The sequence below is a fragment of the Gavialis gangeticus genome, unplaced genomic scaffold (assembly GCF_001723915.1).
Source record: "Gavialis gangeticus isolate Ggan-Ray unplaced genomic scaffold, GavGan_comp1, whole genome shotgun sequence".
Classification (NCBI taxonomy): Eukaryota; Metazoa; Chordata; order Crocodylia; family Gavialidae; genus Gavialis; species Gavialis gangeticus.
Window position 1 is genome coordinate 22,043,639 of NW_017729014.1, and position 23,327 is coordinate 22,066,965.

Sequence of the window (23,327 nt, forward strand, 5' to 3'; positions counted from 1 at the left end):
CAGGTCCATCCTGGGAAAGCTACTTCCTACTGCACGGCCTGCTTTTTTATTTTCACAGATGTACAAGAAGCACAGCCAAAATTTTGATTCCAAAGGTCCTGGCTTTGATACCCGCGCAGAAACCCCAACTCGGTGTGATCAGGAGACATAGATAAAACATGTTATTGCCATGCCCAGCCCAGTTTCTCAGGGCTGTTGCTGTCAAACTCCTGCACTTGACTTGATTCTGCTCTTTGAGCCCAGTGGCTTATGGATTTCAATCTGCAGGTCTGACATCTGAAGACGGCACACGGGACCATTGGGGATGACCCTGCTTGGAGCAGGGGTTGGACTAGATGACCACCTGAGGTCCATTCCAACCCTCATTTTCTACGATGCTATAATTCTATGACTCCTGCTAACATGTGACCACTAGGCTTGCAGATTTATGATCAGGATTGTCTCCTTTCAGGTCACCTATTCGCACCTCTGGAACCAAACAGCCTGTGGGATCTGGGTCATCACGTAAGGACTCTTGCCTTCCTCCTTTGCACAAGGCAAGCTACGGCAGAGGCAGTACTTCAGAATCAAAATCAGAACTAGCATGTGTAGCTGCTGCTTCCCTGACCTCCTCCTGCACGCACCATGTCTAAACCTAGCCCAGAACCTCATACACCGAGCACAGAGCTGACTCCGATCTCGCACCACCTTTCCCAGAACGGGAGCTCACCTCCCACAAAGCTGCCCCAAAAGATGCAGAGCTAAATACTCACTGCGCCCTAGGTTGGTGGCCACATGCTGAAGTACTTCTATCTGCTTGATGGCTTCCCTACGGGTGAAGTGAACAACCAGCACCCAGTAGCCTGAAGAGAGATCTTGCAGCCTGAGGAAACAAACCCAGAGGATGGTTAAGGAAGAGCTGCTTGCAGACCTTGAAGCAAATTAGTCATTGCCTGCACTGGGTGGTGGAAGAGTTTCTACATGGCTCTTACTGGAAATCACCCATCCCTCAGTGTCATTACAGAAGCACTACCCAGGCCGTCTCTGCAGAAGCTGAGATAATACAGGTTTAGGGGGCCTTCCCAGTTTTTAAAGGCTTTTTGAAAACACAAGCACTTGGTTCAGAATAGAAAGCAGGGGAGAGAAGGAAAGAAAAGCAGAAGTGCAAGGAGAGAGACTTTGAAATAAGAGAGGAAGAGAAAACAAGGAAGAGGCTGAGAGGGAGGAAATCAACAGTTAAGGATCTAATATCAATGCCCTGACGTGGTTTTGCTAGGTAGGATTACGTGGGACACGGGGTTTGGAAGCAGGTGATCAAACCATGCTTTCTGGGATCCTGGCCCAGCCCATCACCCCCAGCTCTGCAACTGTAAGTCCCAGGCAGCTGGAACGTGCTGTGCGCAGGCTGAGCTCACCCATAAAGCAGAGCATGGTCTAGGTGCTCGCAGAGCCGTTGCAGGACTTTGTCGTGGTTCCTAATTGCTGGGGTCTCATCCTCACAGGCTGCAAAGTAACTCTGCAGCTGAAAGTACAAAGCACAGAAACAATCCAGTTAGTAGAAGAAGGAACCCCTCAAGCTTGATCCAACAGTAGTCCAATATGCAGGTCCATCTTCCACCTTCCTACAGTGACTCACCCTGACCTAAGGAAACAAGGTCTTTAATTCAGTGTCACGTGAAGAACTGGGGTAAAACTACTCTTTCATGGACGTTGCAGGCCCTCGCACTCTATCATCCCACGAGTCCTTCCTTACAGGTCTACCAGGTTGGGCTTTTGGGTTTCAACATTGTCCCTTGACTTTTGCCGTCAGCTTGCTGCACATGCTGGACAAACAGGTCTGTACCCACATGTGTTTGGCCGCTGGTTACCCAAGACACACTGATGACATTCCTTGGGTCAGAGCTGTGCTATTACAGGGGAGGAGTTTTGACAGCTGTTATATTTTCTTTTTTACTGTTGCACATTTCCAGGGATTAAATCAAATGGCCAATTATGTCCTAATACTTATGCCTATGCTTTGGACACTAACCCTTCATTTCATAGCCATCATCAGCTTCTGAAAAGGCAAGGCAATCTTGATCCTTGTTTGACTCAAAGTGCTGAACAGACAGCATTTGTAATGGCTCTGTGTTAGAAACAGCAGCAATTCATCCTGGATACAAGGCTGCTGAGCTGACACATCCCAGATGGGTGCCTGAGTGTATGTGGGCATCATGTCTCTTTTGGTCTTTGCTGAAATTTTCCCCTCTGTTTTTTCCAACTATGCACTGTTTCAGTGAGCAAGGAAACCATGTTGCCATGGGTGTGGGGAGAGCCGTGCGTGGCACAATCCATTTGCACCATGGCTTATGAAACACTGGTGGGTAGGTAATAGTTCCCATTGCTGTGCACGTGCAACGAAACGCATTAAACACCTGTTCCAATGCAACACAAGACATGCAATACGACTTCTGTCCAAATGTGTCTCTAAAAACATGGCACAGTATAAATCATCTTTTCTGTTCACAACTGCCTGGGCTTTGATGTTAGGAAATGCCGGGGATCTGGAGAACACAGTTCAATTCCTGGCTCTAACACTGACTTACCAGAAGATCCCTGGCAAATTACAGCCCCTGTGCCCCACCTGTAAAATGGGGATACTTAGGTACTGCACAATGGGACTGAAGTCTAATGTTTAGCATCCCAGTACTGTGAAAGCACGCAGCATTAGCATTATTACCTAGCTGTGATGGGCATGTATTAAGGTAACAAAGGTCCTAATTAGAGGCACCAAACAGTAAGCCTCAGCTTGATTTAAGTGACTATGTCCCAGCTGCCTAAGGGAGGACGCTTTTGTGTCTTTTGTGGGAGCAAAGAGATGGAGTTTGTTCCCAGCTCTGCTGTGCAACCTTGCTTAAGTCACTTAAGACAAGGCTAGACAATCACCTTGCTGGGGTCGCTTGACCCCAGTACTCTTTCCTGCCATGGCAGGGGTCAGACTTGATGATCTGCTCAGGTCCCTTCCGACCCTACTAACTATGAAACTTGCCTGCATTTCCCAGGCTGTAAAGCTTGTGATGCTATCAGCACTCCTAAACTTTTATCAGTCTAAGTTAGCTCTGCGCCAAGGAGCTTCAAGAGGCAGGCAGCTTCTCCAGGCAGCTGCCGCCTTCCTTTGCCCTTCCTGCACAAAGCTCCCGTTCTGGAGGAGCTGCTTGATCACAGAACTGCCATGGAATGAGACTAGTTCTGATACCAGATGTGATGGCCTCGTGTCAACATCTGGACCCACTTCGGTCTGCACATGCAAGTCCTCCGCTGGATCATCTATCCACTTTTAACGGAGCAGAGCTGACACGCATGTTCTTGCAGATGTAAGCACCTTGCGAGAGAATATGTTTGAGGTTCATCCTCTCATGTCAAGAGGCATCTCCATAATGCGTCTCCTCAGCTCCCCATGCACAGCAGCGCACACGTGGAAGGTTGCCTGGGGGGGTCTCCAAGTGTAGCACTGGGCTCAGCACAAGCCCTTCCACGTCTACTGCTGGGCACCCTTGCCCCAGTGGTCGATGATATGTTGGGTTCCCATTAGGGACAGACTTGGGGGGAAGAGGGTATAAACTGCAACATGATGACAGTTTACAGCTTACCAAACCAGTTCTAAATTATGAAAACCACAGCTCAGCATGCCATTCCTGCCTCTGCCACTGACTCACTGCATGGCCTTGAGCATCTCGTCTCCCCACCCTGTTTCAACGTCCCAGTCTATAAAATGGAAATGAGCCCACCTGCGGCACAGGCTCCATTTGCATTCATAAAAAGACACTCGGAGACTGTCAGATGAAAGGAACTAGCTGAAGATGAAGTATCACTACTGGCCATAAACACCCTTTGCTAAATCAAATCCAATTTAGCTATGCTTGCATAATTAGTAGCTAAATGACCAGTGGATCAAATAGGGCAATGTTAACACCTAGAGCCTAAACCACTAGAGTTAAGACCATGACTAGTTTTTAGTTCCTCTTAACATGCCTAAATGATATAACACACATTATATCCATTGAGATCAGAAGTGCTGGCATTATGAGGCCTGCAAAAGAAAGGCAAGATCAGGTAGAAGCAGCTCTTCTTTCCTGCTGTGGGCTGAGGTCAGACATTTTGATATTTGCTCTCTCAGGTACAAGCTCAGGCACATCTCACCCCATGCGGACTTGCTGATTAGATCTCAGACAGCACTATATGGAATTGGGTTTATAAAAAAAGCCCTCAGCCACTTGGCTCCATTTCCATCAAATCAGACAGAACGGCCTGAAAACACATCATTAGTGTTTCTCACCCCACTTGCGTCCAGTCCAGAGCAGTAAGAAAGGCAGGGTCAGGCAGCACATTGCTGGGATGGGAGCACAGACCAGCAGATGCTAAGGGAAGCAGTGCTCTGCCCCAGCCACAGCATCCCAGCAGTAGCTCCCCGACCTCACTCCTCAAAGAGGACCTGAGAGGCCTTCTTATTTACTTCTCGCAAATAAATTATTTTTCTACCTTTGGCAAAATACTCAGCAGAAACACTAGAAACCCCCTCTGATCGAAATCCTAATGCCTTTACACACCGACTTGTCAGTCTGGCACATGCTCTTACACATGCTCTCCACTCATGCTCCACCAATCCTTGTTGTCATCCTAGTCGGAGGCTCCAAAATACCTATGCTGGGTAGCAAGGGAACATATGATTTACACAACAATGGCCCAGTAATTAAATGACCCAGTAGGTCTTTGCGAGCCTCCATTAGCAATAATGCACCTGTAAAAATGCCATGCAAGGAATGCCATGTTTTACAGATGTTTGGTGGCACCCCTGCCATCTCTCACTCATTTCACCAGGCTTCATCTGAAGTGCTGCCAGAGAAGAAGACATAAGGTTCAAAGTCTGACCAGCTCACCTTGACTTGAAAACATCAACAAACACCCTGGCTAGGAAACTGGTTATTGGGATTAAGAGGCATAACACTGGCCAGCCTTGGGACCTGGGAAATTCAAGTGCAATCAACTGCAAATGCTGTTTCTCCTACCTGAGCAGCCCTCTCGGAGACCCAGCATCCAGTGTCTTCAGGCTGCCCTGACGCCTGGCTCTGACTAATCGAAAGGGATCTCTTCTGCGAGGAGCTGTCTGCCGGACAAGCAGAAACCGCTGGTTTTTCCCTGCGGATCACTGGCCCAACTTCAGACCCACACTTGGAAAAGATTTCCAGGTCAGAAAGCATCCATACTGATCCACTCCAGTGTTTGAAACCCTCACAGCTTTTGAGCTAACGATGGACGTGGAAATGCCCATTATTCCGATTAGTGCCTTCCTTCCGCGTTGACACAGACAGTTGGGGACAGATTTTGGGAGAGGCCTCAGTGCAACCTGCTTGGTTTTCTACAAGCATCTACGCCTGCCTTTCAGACACGGAAGCAGCCTAACTCAAACTGAGCGAAAGATGGAGGAGCCGATTTTGAAATGCCGGCCCTAAAACCCTGAATCCACAATGCGGGAATACCCTGAATTCAGAGCTTTCCAAAGGCAAAAAGCATTAGTTGCTGATACTTCACAAGACAGCAGGCTACAAATCCATGTGGCATCCTACGATCTAATTTTTTTTAGCTCTAGCCCAGGACCGAGTCTAGTGACATGCAGCTTCCCACGCAGGCCTGGATTCTGCTTCCAGTCCCACGGCTGTAAATGAGGGTCGCTCCGATCAAGCCAATGCATCTCACATAGACTCACAGTGGGACAACAGAGCAGGATCTGGTTCTTGGTCCTTTAAGGATGCTTGTGTTTGCGTGCAAGGCACAGGCAGGAACAAATGCCAGGCTCTCCAGACCTGATCTGGGACTCAGCCTGTAACCAAGACAAAGCCAAGGAAGAGAGTCCTGCCCAGCCAGGGAGCAGCGGCTCCTTTGCAAGCAGATCCCACCCAGGGAGCCCAGCCCCTACAGAGCAGAGAGCAACCAAGCCTGGCGTGACCGGTTCAGCCTAAGAGAGGGAGCGGAGTTGCCCTCCCCAAGTCTCCTGCCTGTGTCTGCACCACTGCCCGATCTAGATGGCCAGTTCCTGGGGGAAGCGCACATGCCTTGCCTTCTCCTTTGTGCCCTACACTGAGCTCTCAAAAATAAATGCAAATGCCCTTTCCCAGTCCCACTTGTGTGTTCCCCAGGTGATCTGCAGACTCTGTGATACACCCAGGTGGATCAGATGCCTTCTAATGCAGCTGTTCTCCTTTCATCTGCAATGAGCTTTCCGCGGGACTGGCTCCACAGGCACTATGGCTATTACTTATGTATAAGCCTTCTCCATTAAAACATGGATCAAAGCTTTCTGATTACATTAAAAAAACAGTAAATCAGAAAGTTCTGGCTTCCTTGGAAATATGGATGGTAAATATGATCGATCTTGGAAGCTGTGGTCTGGAAACTAAACCATTGGACCCCCTGGAACTAATACCCTTCATCTAGCTATTCTTCCATCTCCTTCTCCCTTTCACACACAGTTCATCATACTTACCCAAACTTTTGATGGAAGAAAGAGTCCTGGAAGATTATGCTATTAATAGCCTGGAGGAATGGGAAGGATCGCATAATTGTAATAATTCTCAAATAATTAAATACCATTATCTACAGCCAGCGTTTGAAACACATTCCCACAGTGAGGAAGCTGCTGAGCCAAGAATAAAATAATACGTAATGTGGCATCCGGAAGATGCCCGATAGGTGCTACTAGTTAACACATGACAGCTCCTGGCTTTGAGGAGAGTGGAGGGAGCAGAATATTCCTGTCAGTGTCCATAAATTTAGGGCAGTAATTCTCACCAGGGTCCCATGAGATCCTTTTAAGGGTGCCACAGATATGCAAACACCTACACGGGATCCACAACGTAAACCCAGGGATTTCAAAAATGTTGCATATCAAAACCATTCTGCCCTGCTGTGGTCTCTGAGCTCTTTGCAGCAGACTTGCTTTAGTATTTTTCCAGACTCAAAAAAAAAGTGAAACTTAAGAGCTGGCATTTTCTAAGGGAGGGTGAGAGTCTACGGAGGCCGAGAGCCACCGATTTGGAAACTAGATGCTGGCCTCCTGAACAAATCCCACGTGTCATAGACCTAGGCCAGCCAGCTTTTAAGCTATTTGCAATCTCATCGTTATATGCTCGGTATCCCAAATACATCACAACTCTGCTGTCTTTTTTGTCTTAATGATCCTATCCTGGGAGGATCTGCCTACCCATGGCAGCCTTTGGAGTCAACACAAGTTGGCTTTTTCTCACTGTTTATAAACTGGAAACACAAAATGGAAATTGGTTCCTGTAAGCAAATGAGCTTTGTTTCACTGTGCACGTTATACGGCAGTGACATGTAAAGCTTACAGAGCACATGACCCTCTCCACGGGCTGTTTGGATTTAAAGAATACTCCATCTCCTCCCCCGATTTAACCCCCATTTAGATAAGGGTGAATTAGGACAAAGAGGATTATAATGCACATGTCTGGGGCTCATCCACATACCAGGCATGGGGAGCTGGAGCTAAAGCAAAGGAATCTTGCTAGGCCTCTTCCAGGTGTTTCTAAAAGGGAGGGCATTAACACATGTCCCTCCAGGAATTACTTGGGTCTTGGGTTTTCTTTTTGGCCCCGCCACTGACTTACGGAAGAGGAAGCCCCAGATGTTGAGCATTGCTGAAGAGAACTGGCTGCCTTTCACATAACTGGCTGAAAGATCCCGCGGCAGAGTTGTAACATCAGCAGGCCGGTTATCTGGAGAGGATTATGTTCATCTCAGCCTGTCTATCCTCACCCACCCCTTACCTCCCCTGCCCTGCTTCAGCTCTGTGCAGGCAGACACCAGCCCGGGAAGGTCTTGGAACCTCTGGCGCCCAGCTCCTGCACATCTCCCTCCCCGTCAGCCTCTGGGATTCCCAGTCTCTGCCAGAAGACGGATGAACTATTTCCGTATTTCCCGTTTTCTTCCCCTCCTTCCCCAAACTGTTTCTGTTTTTGTCCCTGTTCTTGCTTTCTGCAGCTGAAATCACATCCCTCTGGTCAGCAGCCTGCAGCCGACTCTCCACCACTGCTCCGTCTGCAGGGGCCAAGAGCGACTCCAGGAAGAGCACCACGCTGGCTTGGCGCTGCGGAAATAGCCAGCAAATCCGTCGCTCTATCAACGGAGCTGCTTTTGAGCTGTGATGGCCAACTATGGATTTCTCAAAGGAGCTTCTGTACCATTATCTGCTACGGGAACAGGCTCCAGCCCGTGCACCAGAAGTTTTACTAAATTCTTTTTAATACTGGTTTACAAAGCCTCATGTCAAGTGCATCTCACAGAGCTGTAAGGAGCACCGTTCCTTCGGTGCTGGGATGTCAAACATTTCAATAGGGAGCAAGGTGCCAGGGCACACTCCATCGCCTTCTTAAAAGTGCTGGTGCTTTATCTAGAAACAGTAAAACTGTACATTAATTCTTCGGGAAGTCAGTTAGATATCCCTAAAGTGTACCAACTTCCTATTTCTACCTAGGGGAACTTGTACAGTCTTTTCTCTTACGCCTGAAGAAGGGTGCTCGTGTCCAAAAGCTTGCAACTGAAGACTTTTTTTTTGCAGAAATCTAGTTGGTCTAATAAAAGCTATCACCTCTGCCACGAGTTCTGATTCTTCCCAGCTTCCTATGGTGCACAGCCTTGCTCTGCTACCTCCCAGGCACACCTGCACCCAAGCTGCACGCATGCAACGAGTCTCTGCATTACCACGTCAGGAGCTTGGTGACGCACTCGTCTGACTTGCTTTTGCTGGAGGGCTCTCAGTCCCGTGATAGCACCCAGCCCTGTGAACACGCATGCACACGCAGCGGTTCTTCGGGAGGCTGACTCAGGGACTCTGAATCACGCCAGCCTAATTATGACCTGCTGGGCTCTTAGCAACAGGGACGCAACTCAACCTCCAGGCACAAAGGCCCAGCGCAAACACGTCCAGCAGGAGAGCACTTTTGGTGAGCCTCGTGAGAGAAGGAACGAAGCGGTTCCTATGGCCACGCATCCAGAGAACTAGGCCCATGAATGTCAGGGGGACTGATGCATCAAGGATTAGGTGGTATTGCCAGGATGCTAGGAAGAACGTGTTGACTCAGCGCTAACAATCAGTGAATCCTCAATCTTGTATAATGCCCCCTCTTTCACACATCCCGAGGAGAAGCCCTGCATTTCCAGAACCTCTTTCAACTACCAGCTCAGGGCAGAGTTCAAGTCAGGACTCAAAGCCTTTGTTGCAGACATGGTCACCTGATTATTACTTATCTGGAGCTGTAGTTGCACAAGGCATTTTAGAGAGGTGGTTAAGTTATTTGCTGCAAACAGTTTACCATCTAAGCTAAGAATGACAGGGAGTGACAACACAGGGTGGGTCTCAGGAAGAATAAGACAACGATAAGCAGTCACTCTGATGTGGATAATAATCTACCCGCCTCTTAGAGGGATACTACTACCCTAGAGAGATTTTTGCAACACAGACCCAAGTACCAAGAAACAGACCTCAGCGCTGTCCGTATCTCCGAATAAGTGCTGCTGCTGTGCACCCAGGCCGTGACAGCGCACGTTATACCATTCCTCTTCCACGGGAGCGCCTACACAAGACGCTTGCTGCGCAGGAACCGAACAACACTGTGCAGTAGCGAGATGGTCAACAACTGTGCTAATTACCTACTGACTTTTTAAAGCCAAAATAGGTGAAGAGAGGACTGCAAATTAAGAAAGAGAGTTCAATTCCTTGAAATGGTTTTAAAAGGCAGGGCTAAAGACAACCATCCTGGAATCCAAATCAGTAGCAGGAAAAGGCTTAAGGCAGAACGGCATTAGCCAGTTGTTCCAAGCCAACGCACAATTTGCCTCTGTGCCCGCAGTGTTCACAGTCTTCAGGAGCACAAAGACAAAATCAGGATGGGTCAATTTGAATTGCAGACTTGCACATCTGCATGTGCTACCATCCTTCTGGATGGTCCTGCATGTACTGGTAAAACAAGGTCAACTCCAATCTAAAAAGCCCCAATCCTGTGAATGACTAAGTACTCTCACCTTGTACTAATGCCAGTAAGAGCTAAGCTGTACCTACATGCAAGTGCATACACATGGCTAGGGCTACATGTTTCTGCTGGTACTAAATGGTAAATCATTTAATATGCATTTCTTAGTCCTGGGGAAGACTTGTTCCAATGGTCTAATGCAGATCAGTGAAGGTGAAATAAAGATCCCAGGCGGCCCTCTCGTCCATGCCACAATTCATTTCCAAAGCCTATCACAACTGGCTTCCAGGGGTAAAATGTGCATGTTCAACCCAACCAGGGATTGAGATGAACTAAGGAATAGCCAGGATGAGCCTGGAGCAGATTACCGTTATGACCAGCCACCCTTGGCTCTGTAATGACTCCAGCCAAGCCATCATCAGTGGGTCTCAGGCATGGGCCCTCTTATGTGCACCTGAGTGTAAGGGGAAAAAAAAAGGACAAATCCAGCATATCTGGACTGTCTGCATGCTGCAACATTTCACCCACGCACATGCCAACAGTAATAGTGCCACACCTATAGCCTGTGCACCTATTCCTGCTGAACGTTAATAGCGTGCCTGGTGCTGTATAGGATACTCGGTGGTGCCGCGCTGCCCTCAGCATCTTTGTGCATTGTGTGTGTACCGCGAATTTACCTCCTTTGCACTTTATAAGCCTATTTAGAGGGAGAGTTTGAATAGGAAGTCTCTTTCCCCTCAGTTGTCACTTGGTTAGAAGAACTTCTTTGGGGTGTGGTGATGACACACAATACTAACAGCTGCCAAGTAATTTGTGTGCCCCTGGCCACGGGCTGAACCAGTAGCTTAAAACACAGACCCAACCAGCTAGGCAAGCAGCGAGAGTATAAGGCTTTGAGAGATTATTTTCTTTAAAAGCATGATTCTGCATCCCATTCTAGTTAGACAGCTCTTTCCTCCCCACACACTCTTGCCAGTCCAGTTCAGCATCCTCTGGGTCCCAGCACACGGCAGACACTCGAACGCTTTGGGTTTTCATGACATGACCCGACCTAGAAGCCAGTGCATGGCATTGCTCCATTTGGAATGAGGCCTCAAGTCATCTTTCAGCCAAAGCTATTTATAGACCTTCCAGTGGACAAAATTAATGGTGTCCACATCTAAAAGGCATCCATAGGATTACCGAACTGGTATTTCTCAAGTTCGTAACAAACTGCATACCGAGTTTGCAAACCAACCCTGACGCTCTGTCTTTGCAACACTACAGAACAAAAACAAGAGTGAACACAAACTCCAACCCCGAGAAAACCCCTCAAAATCCCAGAGAATTCACGGATGCAAATTTAAACAATTGCGAACAAAGTGCAGAAGAGCCTTGTTTCTGCAAAGGGACTTGCTTGAATGACCAAACATTCAGAACAGATGGGAAATTTGCACTTTTATCACCTGTGCATCAGGGATAAAATCCACCATCACGCTGGAGGCGGTGGAAATCACCATGATTTACGTTGTTTGTGGACAGCTTACAGCTTAGTTGCTGTGCATTTACTTGTGCATTTCTTCTGCAATAATCAATGCCAGACCCAACACCCATGCCTGGAACAGCACAGAAAGCGACCTTCCTTATGCAACCTTATATAGGCTTCAGGGATGTATGGGCGAGAATTTCATCAGCTCTTGAAAGAGCCACATCCCTGAGCTCAGGCCTTGATGGGTGCAAAGCTTTTTAGCCCACTTTACAGCTCTACTACTGCAAAACAAGGGTTGAGTACAATTGGAAAGGCCCCTTCCCCTCTATTCCCACTCCTTTGAGATAACCCTGAGATTCCTTGGAGATGAAGCAAGAAGCTTCTCTTCACCCCATGCTGAGACCTGGTCTTGATCCTGATGTCTTGAGAGAGACTACTCCTTGAGTACTATGGGGGCTTTTCAAAAGTCTGTGGGAAAACCAAATACCTCTGGCCAATTGTGCATCAAGGGACGAAAAGACCCCTCTCCCATAACCACTGTACATGCGCAGCCAAAGTGCTGAAGCATGAAACGGGATTGCTGTCGTTGTCTTAATGCAGATCTGCACACCTTAGGAACATATTGGAACAATACAGACAAACCTAGAAAGGAAAGGATGAACAAGAGGATTCATAGGGTCAGAAGGAAGCGTTGCAACCATCTAGCCCAGCAGCTCCCAACCTTTTTATGCCGAGGACCGACAAAGCGTGGACTGGAAGTGCCTGCAGACCAGCAGTGACTGGCATACCGTGGGCAGGTGGCCGACTCTTTTTTATACTCGGCATAAAAAAGGGTTAGATGCCGGTCCACGGTATGGACCGGTCTGCAGTTTGCCGGTCCATGGTCACTTCCGGCCCAGCAGCCAACCCTTCCCGGCCCAGGACTGAGCCATGGCCCAAGGGTTGAGAACCCCTGATCTACCCTTCCCCCAAACCTGTAAATGTTTCCCAGACAGAAACCTGTCCTGTTTTAAAGACTGCAGGCAAGGTGAGCCAGTTCCCAAAAATCAGTTTTTATTTCAAAGTTGAATCTAACCGCAAATTAGATCTTGTTGTGCCTTTTCCAGCAAGACTTGAAAAGTCCTCCAGTGGCTTCTCTCTACGTGGGTACCTGAAACACAGCAACCAGTCACCTTTCCACTTTCTCTAGGATATGTTCAGTATGTCATGTACCTTCAGGCTTAGACAGAAAGGCTCGTTTCCCAACCCCTGGATTACTTCGGTGGACCTCCTGGGACCTCTCTTTATGTCCATCGCCTTCTTCCACCACCCAAGACAACAACACGGTAGACTAGCAGTGGCCTTGCCCGTGCCGAGATCGCTGCCATGCTGCTCCCTGATGTGCCCCTGGCAAGACAAGCACTTGGATTAAGAAAGCAAACACATATAGGGCAACTCCATGTAAACGCCCAGATCAGCTCTTGTGCCTAATCATGATGTTCCTGCAGGGATTTGATTAGAAGTGAGGAAACACACGTATAAAGCCCACTCCCGTGCCTGCAGTCCTTTGTTTAGCAATGTTTCTGTTCCACTTTACAGGATTGCAAAACAGCAGCTCTGTAGCCATGCAGCAAATGGGAGTGGAAGCCGGTATGTAACCTGAATTGCATCAGGCTTTTCTCAGTCTCCATTTTCACCCTCTCAACCCCGTGCAGAGCTGCTGCTAACCCAGCGTTTGCAATACAGCGAAGGAGAGCAAACTAGTATTTTTCTTTGAAGTTGCACCTGTCTCACACCTATCGTCTCCCATCCCCTCCGAACCTCACTCCCACACATTTGCATTTTCACAGGCCTGCATTTTGCATACTGGCTTCTAGTCTACCCAGGACAGCACACAAAACACCAGCAGACTCTCCCTAAGCCTGAAGAAGGGCCTTTGTGCCCAAAAGGTTGCAAAGAAAATTTTTTCCAACTATTTAGTTGTTCTAATAAAAAATAATCACATCGACCCAAAGAACCCTGCGTGCCTTCGAAGTCAATGTGTTAACGCTTAGCTGGATTTGTTACTGGGGAACTAGGTTGGTGGCATATGTGAGGCATTTAGAGGATGAAAAAAATATTCCCCACCCTCCACCCGCTCTTTCGCCCAGCAGTGTGCGGCTGGTACGCCGAGCCTGCGCAGAGCTGACGCTCAGAGACTGCTGTGTGCTGCCTGGCAGGCTGCACTAGTCTGAAGCATTTGCAGCATGAGCTAAACCATATATTTTAAAGCTTGTGGCTCTCAGTGAACAGCTTGCAAAGCTTCATTTACTAGTGTGAACAAAATGACAATTAAAAGAGCTGGGTCCAAAGATTGGGGCATATCACACAGCAAGTGATGCTGGAGCTCCACAGGGAGATGAAGCATAAGGCTCTTCTCTAGCTCTAGGAGAAGGAAGGTGCACAGCTGCTATCCAAGCACCATGCCCAGCTCTGAGGAAGGAACAGGGAACAGCAGATGAAAGCGATGGGTGCGAGCCTGGCCCGTCTCCTGGCCTGCTTGTCTTAGTCCTCCCGGGGAAAGTCCAGGCGCAGCACGCCCTGAATGAAACCTGCAGGTCAAAGAGGAGCCCCACACTGCGCTGCACTGAGCCACCTCAGCCTATCCACCTCCTCAAAGGATGTCTCCACTTTAGCAGAATAAAAGGTATCATCTCCGAACCAAGAGTTCTAGATTTTTGCAATTCCATTTTAACATGAATTTTCAAGGATGTGAATGTGAGTTTTCAAGGGCAGCAATGTCGCTCTGTTCATCTCAGAGCAGAGACCAGAAGGCGTTTCTAAACTCATCCAGGAGCAATGCCAAGTTATTAACTCCTCCAGGTTTCTTTTATTGGATCACATTTCCCAAGGAAGACTGAACAGATTAGGAGATGGAGAACCTCATTCAACTCCTGCAGATCAACGCAATTAGCCAATCAATAGTCCTATCTTCCAGGTCCCACGCAAACTGGCTACTCCTGGCAACACAAACAGGAAAGAAAAACACATGAAGCTTCAAGTGCGGCAACTCCTGCATAGCAAGAGGGTTAGGAACACAGTCAGGGGCTGCAGGCCACCATTTCTACAGCAAGCATCTCAAGAAGCAGCAGTCCCAACACTCAACTTCCCAGGCCCAAGACACAGGCAATCAGCATAACTTGCCTTAAAATCAAGTGTGCTGTCCAGATCATTTATGCAGATCTAGCAGCTTCTCTGATGGCCCATGACATACCTTGCCGCTACTTAGCCGGCTGCCACTGATGTCAAAAGAGCCTCGAGAGGGACAACACACAGCCATGATACAGCACGCCAAAATGGGAGCTTTGCCTAGCTGGACCTGAAACACTGGAGTGTAGATGCTGCATAGCTGGGAACAGCATGGATGGAGACTCCCTCATTTTTAAACATCCGAGCTGCCGAGCGGACTCCCAGGTTTACAACATCTTAGTTTCCCTGGGCATAGCCTTTCTCCCTCTCCTTATTCACCGTCCCAAAGAGCTCGAAGTTTCATAGTAGCTAGGGTCAGGAGGGACCCGAACAGATCATCTCGCCTGACCCCCTGCCGCAGGCAGGAATGAATGCTGGGTTCACAAGACCCCAGACAGGTGATCATCTAACCTCTTTTTCAGTTTGCCCAAGGTAGGGGCGAGGACCACTTCCCTGGGAAGCTGGTTCCAGATTTTGGCCACCCTAACTGTAAAACATTGCCTCCTGATCTCTAACCTAAACCTACCCTCCATCAGCTTATTACCATTGTCCCCCGTCACCCCAGGAGGTGCTGGTGAGAAAAGGGATCTTCCAATTTGCTGCTGATCTCCCCTGATGAGTTTGTAGGCAGCCACCAGGTCCCCCCTCAGCCTCCTCTTGCTGAGGTTGAACAGGTTCAGGTCCCTCAGTCTCTCCTCACAGGGCCTGTCTTGCTGCCCTCTCACCAAATGGGTGGCCCTCCTCCGACCCCTCTCCAGGCTGGCCACATCCCTCTTGAAGTGCAGTACCCAGAACTGGACACAGTACTCCAGCTGCGGCCTGACCAGTGCCGCACAGAGGGGGAGGATCACCTCTCTGGACCGGCCTGAGATGCATCTTTGGATGCATGACAAGGTACGGCTGGCCTTGCTGGCTGTGGTCTGGCATTGGCGACTCAAGTTCATCTTGGAGTCAATAACGACTCCAAGATCCCTTTCCGCCTCTGTGCTCTCAAGAGGGGAGCTCCCCAGCTCGTATGTACGCTGTGGATTCCTTCTCCCCAGGTGCAGCACCCGGCATTTGTCTACGTTCAACCCCATCCTATTCTTGTCTGCCCACTTTTGTAGTCTGTCTAAGTCTAGTTGCAGCCTCTCTCTCCCTACAAGCGTGTCCACCTCGACAACGTGCTTTCAACCCCCTCATCCAAGTCGCTGATGAAGATGTTAAGCAGCGTGGGCCCGAGGACTGAGCCCTAGGGGACCCCACTGCCCACATCTTGCCAGGTTGAGTACAACCCGTCCACCACTACTCTCTGGGTGTGCCCCATCAGCCAGTTCTTTACCCATCCAACTGTGTAGGCATCAATGCCACAGTCGCCTAATTTATTGATGAGAATGGGGTGAGAGACAGTGTCAAAGGCCTTCCCCACTAAATCATCTCCCACTAAAGCTGTCTTCTTCTAAGATGTCACACGCATGTGAATTTCCAACGCCCATATAATTTGTATTTTTGTTTAGGTTTGCTATTTTTGACAGCTAAATCACACTGCCGCCTGCAGCTGCACTTGCCAAACACTTACTGTGGTCAGGCATGAACTAGTGCCAGTGACACCTGTTCGCAGCAGCCTTTTCACGTGCCACTGCATGCACACGTTATGAAAGAAAAGCTGAAACCTCCTTGTCTTTGCCAGCCAGGTCCAAGCAGCCTGCTAGTGGCACTGTTTATCTCACGTGGAGGATCGAGACTCAGGGCTGACACATGACTGCTATGGAGAAGGATCCCAATGTTACAGAAGGAGGCACGAAAGGTCACAAGTCTTTCAGCACAAGAGAGGCACAGATTCCACGGGAAAGAAAAACCACCGGGGCTGGAAAACACATTAGGACAAGCAAACAAGCTGGTTCGCAGGGGCTACGACTGCTGTCTGCTAAAACACTGGATTAGAAACGCCTGGTGCCCACCACAATGGCTAAGATATGATGCTTTTGCAATCGTGTCTGTACTGACATGACTGTCTTTACACGCAGCAGCAGCCTGTACTGTTTCCTTCAGGCCCATGCTGCTTCCGGTCCTGGTGTCAAATGAACATGAAGGCAAGGTAGACTTGCACCTTACGGGCTAAATCAGAGATGAACAGAATAAGCTTTCATAAGCGTTGGACTTATTTCATCAGATGCCGTAAAGGGAAATGAATACGACACAGCTGAGGAATGCCAGGCACTTCGAGTTCAAAGGCTGCTTCTTATCCCAGGCAGTGGCCCTCCATCCTCCCCACACGTTTGAAGCCTGCTTTGTCAGCTGCCTCCTGCTTACAAGCCTTGGGAGGGCAGAGGGAGAGAGGCTCAAGGGATGCTGGCTGCTGCTCACGGAACAAGGTCCATCGGGCTGTCGGTACACCCCTGCTCAACAAGCCATCCGGGGAAGGCTCTGCGTTGGGGGCAGGCAAAACAAGCGAGGTACCATTTTCAAAGCACCCTTGCTGCTCTGTCCAGCAGCACATGCTCAAGTGAGCGCTAGGAATTTCTTTAGCCTGCAGCGTGAGATGACTTCATTTTAGCTTCTGGGAAAATTCAGTCCACTCGAATGTGAACAGTAAAGTCCGAGTTCAAGTTCATCTCTGCATTAGGACGTGACATTTGGTATGCCATGCCTTAAGGAGGGCTGCCTTAGCAGTCTGCGTTGCATGTTATTAGCAGCTCATCCTCTCAATTAAGTCATGAACCAAATTTGGGAGGCCTACGAATGCATTTGGAGGACAAATGGCAAAGAAGCTCTCAGACTGTGGGGTACCCCTGAAGGCTTTGCAGAAGGGGTGTAAAATACCTGAACTCTCCTTGGGTATTTGTGATCAATCTGTAAGTCAGTACACATGTAATCCTATCATTACAATCGTTTTTCACAAGGGATTTTGCGAAAAGGCTCAAGACCCCCTGGACTACACCTGTACAAACAGGTTCTCCTGCAATAGCCTCCCCATCATTTATAACAGATGTCGTAGGAAGAAAAATATGTTACTCCTTTCCCCCTCTCCACCCTGTCTGTGCCTGGCTCCCTATGATCAAAGACCCGAGGAAGAATGCCTTGCGCTTGAAAGCTGGTCTAACCCTATCCTGATTACCTGAGAGTCCAATAACAGAGATCTTTGCCGCTTGAATGGTTCCGTGCACAAAGTTTATAGCATAACTATTATTTTATATTAAGTTTCATGCAATTTATAACATTAATATGCAGACACCTGGAGGTGCCCTTAAGGAAGGAGATGGAGACACTGATCCTTAGTTGTGTTCCAGTCTTTTTGTTCTATTCACAGGCTTGCTCTCCAAGACAGTGCTTCTGTAGCTGTGATGGTCACTCCAGCATAGGGGACCTCCTGGTCACATATAACTGGTGCAGTATAGGACATGCACTGGCAGACAGGGACACGGCCCCATTTTACACTCTCACTGTTGGCATGATCTACAGGAGTCCCTTGGCTGCTCTAATGTACACCCAAGGACTGGCCCAGCGCACAGGGAGTGCAGCGTAACAGGATGAAGCTGGCTGAAGACGACATCTATGCACGTACTTACGGTCCCCACATTTTGCTGTGCACTCCTCCGCTGTAGCTGAGGATCGGGACCAGAGAGACTGCAGGACGCTAGCAGGCAGCAACCTGACATGCCAGCGAATGTACTGCAAGCAAGCATCTCAAAGGGGAGCAGACGTCATGTATTCCGAAGCTACATTTTCACGGCACCTGCCTTTTTGTAAAGAGCCTTTAAAAGACCAAGATGATTTTTTCCATGAGTTAAGAGACTTCAAGTGGAACCTTACGGATGCGGCAAAGAAATACAACCCACGCTCAACTGTCTCTCTTAACAGACTGTCTCAGGGAAACGTTTAACAGCCTGGCTACCGAGGCTGAAGCACTGTAACTGCATGCACGGAAAGGATCTTGCTGGACTGATCTACTTCAGCTCCAAACATGTATTCATTCACAATGCTACAACAGGCCTTGGCTTAAAATCCCTTTTTCCATTGTCCACTTTGGGGTCACAGATCATGCACTGGGCTGCTGCTGCAGCCATTCTGGACTAATAAAAGTCATTGTACCTACTACCAGAAGTTGCACTGCATCTGCGAAAGGGCAAACGTATAGGAAGCACAGGGGAAGCCCCATGTGTTAAACTACGCGTGACCTACCATGCTATTCTGTGGCAGATCCCGGACGACCACGAATCCTAGAAGGGACACAGGAGTTGCCCATCTGCCTTAGACGTGAGGTCACTGAAAGTCTTCCTGCAACTAAGTGGAATTTGTGTGGGTGAGAAGGACCCCAGAGAGCAAAAAACACCAGCAAAGGAGGGCAACACCGTATCACGTTCGCGCTGCACTGCCCATCGGGGCAATGACCTGCTCTCAAGCTACTGCAGAGAAACGGGCTTTCCCTTTTGCTGCAGATGGCCTCACACGTGCTAGACCACAAAGAGGAAACCCCTTCTGAACTGCTGCCACCTGGCTTCCCCAGAGACCTGAAGAAGAGCTCATCTGAGCACCTGCGGGTAGCGGGCAGACTGCCTGTCCCAAAAGCAGAGAGAAGTTTACGGCAGGGCCAAGAGAGGGAGAGGGCACAGCAGAGCCTGCTTCCAATGGAGGAGAGGAGCACACAGAGCCCAGGAGCTCAGCAACTTCCTCCTTGCTTTCTTCCTGGAAAAAAAAAAAAAAGGGAGTCTGTAGCTGGGAGAAAGGGCAGAGATAACCTGCAGGCAAAGTCCCTCCAGGGCTGAACGATGAGCACAAGGAGGTGTGCCGGGTACCAGGGACAGATGTGCAGGTGCAAGATGATGAGAGTTTGGGAAAAATGGGGATGCATTCGATATAACATTCACAGGTGTGGGGCTAAGGGACACAGAACTGATCTTGGGCTGGATATAGGTGGATGTGGAGGGCACAGAATAAATTACTGGTATTTTGGAAGTTGGGGGAGAAACTGGAAGCTCCCATGCACTCAAGAAGCCTGGCCTAATTGATCTCATTAGGTCCATTAGTGAGAGCTCCTGTGGCAGGGGGCGAAAATCCGGCCATCTACCATATACGTGCCAGGAGTCAGCAGTACTGCAGTTCTCACATACACACCGAGGTGGGGAAGATGAGTTTGAAAATCAGAAGAAAAACCAAAATCCATTATTTTGGGATGGGCCAAACGTGTGATTTTCTTTTATAGTCAGCCATAATGGGCATGCCTTCAGGAATCCATATTCTGGCTCCTAGATCAAGCCAGGCAGGTTACAAATGCCTGTGCTGCAGTGGAGATTTCAGTTTCGTGCCATCCTGGTCACTGTCGTCATGAGACACAGCACTTTGCATTTCATTCACTGGTTTGAAAGTATCTAAGGTCAACAGTGTTTGCGTGTGGCTGCTAAGAGAAGGTTGATTGGTGGCACGTATGCAAATGTACATATTTACGCCACGCCTATCACTGTACAGCACGTGTCAAGGCACCAGTCACCAAAAAGCACCCAGCTAGCATGTGTACATGTGATTACCTTGACCATCGGACCAGCAAGTTCCACAGCGAAGCCAGAAACCAGATCATTTGCTTTTTCAAGTGCATCTACAGCAGGACTGGGACATCCATGTCAGGAAGCGCGCAACATCTCTAACTGCACAGACCTGCTCTGCATACAAATATCTTCGGACCCCCATGCCGATAGCCTCAGGTCTCTAACAGACCCTCAGCATTTTAAAATAAGTCACCTACAAATTGTGACACTTAGCATCATTCCTGTCTCGAGCATCCCCACAAGCAAGAACTGGGGGTCAGCTTTGTGTTGAGATACAAGAGATGGGCAGGTGATAAAGCAGAGGGACCGAAGGAGAACTGATGAGCCCCATCACTAAGCCATCCGAGCAATTCCTGCAAACATGTCCGTCTTTGAACGTATCTCCAACAGGCAAGACAAAGCCAACAAGTTTCAGACAGGAAGTCAACGCTTCACTGCCAATCCCTCTGAACATTTGCTTTCCACTCTCAACAGGAGCACAATATCGGTGCAGAGCACACCAACAAGAAAGGCCATGTGCACAGAGCTCCTGTTCCAGCTGCAGCAAGTGGGGCCCTATCCTGCCCCTGCTGAGCCTCCTCAGCTAGTCTGCAAGTCGAGGAAAACTGAAGGCACGAGGCATCTGGGTAATGACAGCGTACCTCTCGCTACCCCCAAATTTCTGCCTAAGCCTCCCTGTGCCTGGAGCCCACTGCTGCGCCACTGCAGTCCACAGCACAACCCTCCTGCGGATGCAGATGACGATGCGGGACCGAGTGCCTGAGCACATCCACTCTCGCCATGCCTGGCTATATGACACCGGTCTTGTTTATGCCAGAACACAATCTGCCTCGTCTACATATCTACAACACACACTTGGCAGATTACTGCTCCTATGCCAGGATTTTCAACACCCTCCTTGTGATCCCCCAGTCAGGCTTCTCTCCCTTCTTGTACATGATCTATGGCTTTTTGAACTACTTCTTTCCAATTAGATTTACTCCCTTGTTTTCCACCTATTGCCTGATGCTTTGCACATGATTCTTAATTACTCTTTGGGCCAAGGGGGAAGGGAGAAATCTCCTCTGCTCTTTCCCAGCCCTTGAAAAAAATCTATGTGCGCCTACCTGCCAGTAGCAAGGGGGAAGCTTTCCCTGGCAAGTGAGGGAGCTGCAAATACCAGTTCTTGCAGAATATATCTGATACCTTCATTCTGGGGGAATGCAGGAAGTCCGGCAAACCCAAGAGCTTGATCCTGATGAACAGCCACCCATGAAACTCAGAAGTGAAATCCATTGCGATCAATGCCATTACACCCGAGTAACATCCAATTCGGGCCCTGCTTTTCAGATAATATGGAGGGAGCCTGCAGCACAGGGGGCTGCTCAGATCAACTTGCCAGTGCACAACAAAACACAACTGACAAAATTTGGTCAAGTTTCCCTTTTGCTAGTTAAAACCATGCAGGGAAATGGGGAGGCTTGTGGCTTTTTGGAAGATAAGCAACAGAGTCACTGCAGCTGTTGCTCGTAGACTCTACCGGTGGTTTCCCTCACCCTGCGCATTGCTCGTGTCAACTTTTGGATGCTCCATTTCATCCCAGCTATCTTCTGTAAGTCCGATTTAGGACAGATATGAAGATGACTTCTCTCGGGTCTTACAATCAAAGGTCAAATAAAATCCTCTCGGATATTAAAAATACTTCCATGCAGTCTGATGCAATTCAGAATGATCTGCAGTCGCCATCCACAACCGTCCAAGAAAAAGCAGAGGTTGACAGAGGCTGGGACGGGGGTGATTTTTTAGCGCTGTGGCTCGGCCTTGCCAGGCTGTGCTTCCAGCAAATGGGGAATGAACTACTGGCTCAGATCTGCGACATGAGCACGGCCTCGCTCGAGTACCACTAGTCCAGTAACCAAGCTGGGCTGGAGACTGAAAAGCCGAGCCAGACCCCCCAAGGAATTCAGGAAGCTCTGTAAAAATAGCTCCCTGGTAAGTCGAGGGTAGCGAGGCCCTGATGGGAGCACGGCTCGAGACAGGGTTGGGCTACAGCCCAAAATAGGACTCGTGCTGTTGGAGCAGGGGAAGGAGGGGATGTTTTAACCTGAGCCCACCGACGCTGCATTTCCACGAAGGACTGATCTGGCTAGAAATGTCTCCCGTTGCCAATACGAGTGGCTGCGCTCCGAGCACGGAGAGGCTCCTGCCCTTGACGGTGGGATTAGATGGACAGAGTAAACGATGTGGGAGTTTCAAACCACCTTTACACACGCGCAGGAGGGAGCGGGGGAGACTAACTGTACGGGAAACACCCTGCAGTCAGCACCACGGTGGGCTGGGTAGGGGACTCTTGAGACTTGCACAGCTGTGAAAGAGCAGACACATTAGTGCAAAGGAGCACCTTCCCAGGCACAACTGCGCCGAGCTGGGGAGCCACGAGCTGACCCGCCCCAGGTCACGCAGCAGTTGCGATGGCGCTGGCCACCCCGAAACCTCCGATTTCCAGTCTCTGCTTCTGCCGCAGGCTCCTCCTGGGCGAGGTGCACAGCTAAGGGCTGCGTGTGGGGGCACGGAGGGGGAAGAGCTAGCGGACCATCCTCCTACCCGGGGGCTGACTGTGCCCTCGTAGCATCCTTTACTTCCATTTAGCACCGGGAAATCGCCCAGGTCAGTCTTGCATCGCTCCGCAGCGCGCTGCGGGCCGCACACCTCGGCTTCACGCAAACAGCCAGGTCCGGCGCGGCGCGAATCGTGGCAAGAGCATAACCCCTGCCCGCGCTCCTCCGGCCGCGCCTGCACAGGTCCGAGAGCGGGACCGCACCACGGCCTGCCCCATCCAGCGCAGCTCAGCAGCAATCCCGCGCCCTTGCGTCCCCACACGCGACGTCCCACCCCAGCAAGGCCCTGTGCGGGGTCAGACCCGGCTCCGTCCCCCCAGCCCCCAAGATGTACAGGGCTTCATCCCAACGCCTCTCTCTCGCAGCCCCCGCGAGTGGAGGCTTGTCACCCCCCGTATTTCCAGCGTTTCATCCCCAATTCTCTTCCTGGCGGCCCCCCCAGATTGGGGCTTTGCCCCCCGGGCCGGGCCTCACCTTCTTGACGGAGAGGGAGATGTTGTGCAGGATGCGGTCCTTCACCTCGCCCGGCTCCATG

General features: G+C 49.6%; 1 protein-coding gene across 1 annotated transcript in view; it reads right to left on the reverse strand.

Moving 5' to 3' along the window:
- Positions 1 to 23,326, reverse strand: part of PLEKHM2 (pleckstrin homology and RUN domain containing M2) — a 51,938-nt gene extending 28,612 nt beyond the window's left edge. The window contains exons 1-3 of the mRNA XM_019511990.1: positions 23,267 to 23,326; positions 1,395 to 1,501; positions 753 to 862 (exon numbers count right to left, since the gene is read on the reverse strand). Coding sequence (XP_019367535.1) covers positions 753 to 862; positions 1,395 to 1,501; positions 23,267 to 23,326 — 277 coding nt within the window. The remainder of the gene's footprint in view (positions 1 to 752; positions 863 to 1,394; positions 1,502 to 23,266) is intronic.
- Position 23,327: the final 1 nt, after the last annotated feature.